Source organism: Mirounga leonina, unplaced genomic scaffold (assembly GCF_011800145.1).
Source record: "Mirounga leonina isolate KUSES-001 unplaced genomic scaffold, KU_Mleo_1.0 Mir_168, whole genome shotgun sequence".
Classification (NCBI taxonomy): domain Eukaryota; kingdom Metazoa; phylum Chordata; class Mammalia; order Carnivora; family Phocidae; genus Mirounga; species Mirounga leonina.
This window is the reverse complement of record NW_023270426.1, coordinates 7,981,739-7,985,737: the sequence shown is the minus strand read 5'-3', so window position 1 is coordinate 7,985,737 and position 3,999 is coordinate 7,981,739. Positions and strand designations below refer to the sequence as shown.

The 3,999-nt window shown below is 44.8% G+C and overlaps 1 protein-coding gene across 1 annotated transcript; it reads right to left on the bottom strand.

Annotated features, from left to right (window-relative positions):
• Positions 1–2,765: 2,765 nt before the first annotated feature.
• FTMT (ferritin mitochondrial) lies at positions 2,766–3,494 on the bottom strand. The gene has a single exon (XM_035015033.1). The coding sequence runs from the start codon at positions 3,492–3,494 to the stop codon at positions 2,766–2,768; it is 729 nt and encodes a 242-aa protein (XP_034870924.1).
• Between the last annotated feature and the right edge of the window lie 505 nt (positions 3,495–3,999).

Genomic DNA, 3,999 nt, shown 5'->3' with positions numbered 1-3,999 from the left:
ATGTGATCAACTCGATGATAAGAAAGTGTGAGGTTCTCCTGGGATTCCTTTTAAATTCTCAGTAAAATTAGAGGATTATCAACAGACAGTGGGAGCTGGAAGAGACAGATCTGAGATGAGAATGTGTAAAAGAATTGTCTGGGACAATGGCTATTGCATGTTTTTGACAGCAACATAGAATAAGAAGTACCGCTATTGAGGAGGTAAATCCATGAACACACACACACACACACACACACACAAGAATTTCAGGAGACAGTACCCTTGCTTCCCTTACTTTCACTTCTGTTCAAATCTATTTTATTAATAAAAGGCAGATAGTGACTCACTAAATAATTTCATGACACTCTAATGGGTTGTAGTCTGCATTTGGAAAACACTCATCCAGAAGAACTGAAGAGGAAATTTTCTGAAGAGATGTAATAGGATTATGCGCAGCACAATAAACCAACTTAAGGATAGAAGGCAAAGTGAGGCCAATGCGCTTAATCAAAAGCTCATCATTATGCCTTCCCCACACCCAATTGTTGCTCCTGTCCGAGATCCCTTTTTATTCTCAGATCCTCTTCTCCAGTAACACAGGTCGAGATCTATCAATTTTCTTCCTGTACCCCATTTCTATAACTCTCTCCATTCAATCATTTGCAAAATTTAAAAGGTTCTGCCTATAAACTCTCATCAGCATCTCTTTGTTTCTATTTCCATTGATTTTGCCATGGTTCAGGCCCTTCCTGCTTTCTCTCCACCTTTTTACTTTTCTTATTATGATAATACTGTAATGGGTGTCCATGATAAGAAATTTATTTTAAAAAGACAAGTAACTAAAGAAAATAAATATCCAACACAATCTCACTAAGAGGTTATCTAGCTTCATTTGTTGGTATATATATATATATATCCTTCCATTTTATGTGCATATATATTATTTTCCCTGTACTTGTCTATATACAATTATATAATGTAACCCTGTATTATGCTTGTTTTTACGAAAACACATTGTGAATTTCTGCTCACATTATTATGTGTTTGGCAAAATCATATTTAATAGCTGTAGGGCATTCCATGTATGGTATTTTAATCTAAACCATTTTGTTGAGTTTGTGCAGTCATGTGCATGAGCCTCTCAGATATGGGACTGCAGGGAGCACAGTTTGCCAGAGACCCCTGCTGCTGTGCTTGAAAATCAATTCATCTCTTAGCTTGTTGCACGCCTACACTTCCCAGTCAATAACTGAGCTCTGGAAATGAACTTAGGCAGGCCCATTTCTGGGAGACCTGGGATTCCTCTGATGAGTGACTCTGGCTTTTGGGTCTCCCAGACAGCCTTGTAGAAGGTTGCTCAGAGCCAGGCACCACTTTCCTCTCTTCCTTCCCTCAGGATCAAACTTACATGGAGTCTGGAGGCTCTCCCTGCTTCTCCTAGCTCCTTGCCCATTTTCTCTCAAGAGTGTTTCTGTTTCTCCTAAGACATTTCTTATACATTTAATCCCATCTTGGCATGTTTCTCAGAGGACCCAAACCAACACAGACATTTCAGTTGTTCTCTGGTTTGTATTCTGTACAACTAAACTTCTGATGGCTCAGGTCTCAGCATAGCATTCTTCTGCTGAGAGCCCTTCAAAGCACTGCCATTACTCAATAAATTAAGCCTAAGCCCCTCCTTCTCCCCTCCACACTTAGCTTCAGCCCATTTCCCCAAACACCACCCAGTATTCTTAGTCCAGCCCAAGGCCTGCTGACCAAATATTCTCCCATTCATCTTCTCATGCCTCTTCCCCCACCCCCCAAGAAAACATCTGCCCCGCTGATGCCTCCTTCATTCTGGATTTCTTCTTGATTTTTCCAACTTAATGTTTTTCCCCTCCATTTTATAGGCCACAGAAGAGTGTTTTCTGCAGTGTATTCACTCTTTTTGGAATGTCAAAAGGGGCTGTAGAGCCCAGTGGTGAGGTGTATAGTTTGTAATCAGACCTATATTATCATTTTAAACACACACACACACACACACATACTAGCTGAGATTGGATATATTTGGGAAGCACTGAGCTAAACAAAAATAATCCAAGATTTTTTGTTTGTTTTTTGTTTTTAATTACAAGACTTCCCAGAGCCCTTACATGCTCATAGACATTGTGACTTTCCAGGGCCAGCATTGATACTTTGTGAGCTTTTCTTGAATTTATTTGCTCACAAAATCCTTTAAAAACAATCATCGCCAGACATTACTTTTTCTTGGAACATACTGGGAAAGGGTAAAAGTTGTCACAGAATTTTGCATGTATGGTTTTTACAGTACTGTATATATTTTTCAACTTGTTGTATTTTGCAAAATTTTGCAGTTATTTGCATATATATGAGTTATTTGCATATTTATCTTACACATCTTCCCACTTCAGCCTTTAGCATAGGGTCTTGAAAATAATGGGCACTTGTTCAGTTGAAAATCACAGAATTTTAATGAAGGTTCGTGGTCTGGAATATTTGGTAACTGGAGACAATTTGCATCTAATCTCAGTAGCTTTTTCGCAGTCTTTTTTATACCGTAGTATCCTTGGCTACCTTTCAGGCTGGAAAGATTATCTTGATGTTGGACAAAAAGCCCTTGTTAATATGGGGCTAAGTACATTTTCTCTACAAGTCACTTTATTGGGACAGCATAACAGGGTATAAAGATAGAGGTTCATTTTAAGGGATAGAAAGCAGGAGTGTGCAGACTCTGGGTCTTGGCTCAGCTTGGGTAGTGAGGAAGGCAGCCTGTGGCTTACTTAGTTCTGATTGTTTTCATCTCCAAGGGTGTGCTTGTCAAAGAGGTACTCTGCCAGGCCAGAATCCGGGGCCCCCATCTTAACCAAATTTTGCACGTGGTCACTTAGTTCTTTGATAGACTTCACCTGCTCATTCAGATAGTGAGTTTCCAGGAAGTCGCACAAATGGGGGTCACCTTTGTCTGAGGCCAAAGTGTGCAATTCGAGCAACGACTGGTTCACGTTCTTTTCCAAGAGCAGCGCACACTCCATGGCATTCAGCCCGCTTTCCCAGTCGTCCTGGTCAGGTTTCTTGATGCCCTGCAGGCAGATCCGGCCTCCCCGCTGGTTCTGCAGCCTCATCAGCTTTTCCGCGTGCTGGGTCTCCTCCCGGGACTGGCGAAGGAAATACCTGGCGAAGTTGTTCAGGGCCACGTCATCTCGGGAGAAGTAATAGGCCATGGACAAGTACACGTAGGACGCATAGAGCTCCAGGTTGATCTGGCGGTTGATGGCAGCCTCGGAGTCGGGGTGGAAGTTCTGGCGCACCCGGGAGTGGGCAGAGGCGGGCCCAGCTGGGTCCCGGGAGGAGGCGGCTGCGGCCAGCAGGCGCAGGGGGGCAGTGGGCCCGGGGCGCGAGGGGCGCCTGGAGACCCAGAGCGGCAGGAGCGCGAAGCCCCGGCGCGCGCTGCGCAGGGACACCAGCGGAAGGCTGATATTCTTGGAGAGGAACAAGAAACGGGGCAGCATGGCTCCCCTTCTTTAGAAGTGGGGAAACTGAGGCCAGGGCGGCACTGCGTGCGGCCGGACGCCAGGGGCTTCAGGTCTCAATCGGAATGCGGCCTTAGGCGACGGCGGCGACTGCGTCACACACACCCCTTCCCTTCCAGAATCGCCAGAGTTCCACGCGGAGGGCGGCCAGGCGCGCGCCCTGTCTCGGCTGGGCACAGACAGATGAGAGTGACAGCTTCATTTAGCTAAACATTGCCCCCTTTCTGCCCTTGGGCCTGTGTAACTTACTATTTCATCTAAGTTCAAAATGCTGTCAAAAAAGGCGCTGCGACTACCAAAAGAAAGGATGAACGGAGCGGTACTCCCCCCTCCCTCTTTGACCTCTTTCCATCCAAAGCCCAAGGTCTTGGGGAGGCAGGGCAGTGAAATAGGGTAAAGCAAAAGTCACAACAATTTATCTGAGAGTGAAGGTCCGCAGCCAAAGCCGGTGCTTATAAATTGATTTTCTGATTATTTTAACAAA

Coding starts and splice junctions, on each gene's coding strand:
- FTMT (XM_035015033.1), bottom strand. CDS start 3,494: ATGCTGCCCCGTTTCTTGTTCCTCTCCAAGAATATCAGCCTTCCGCTG.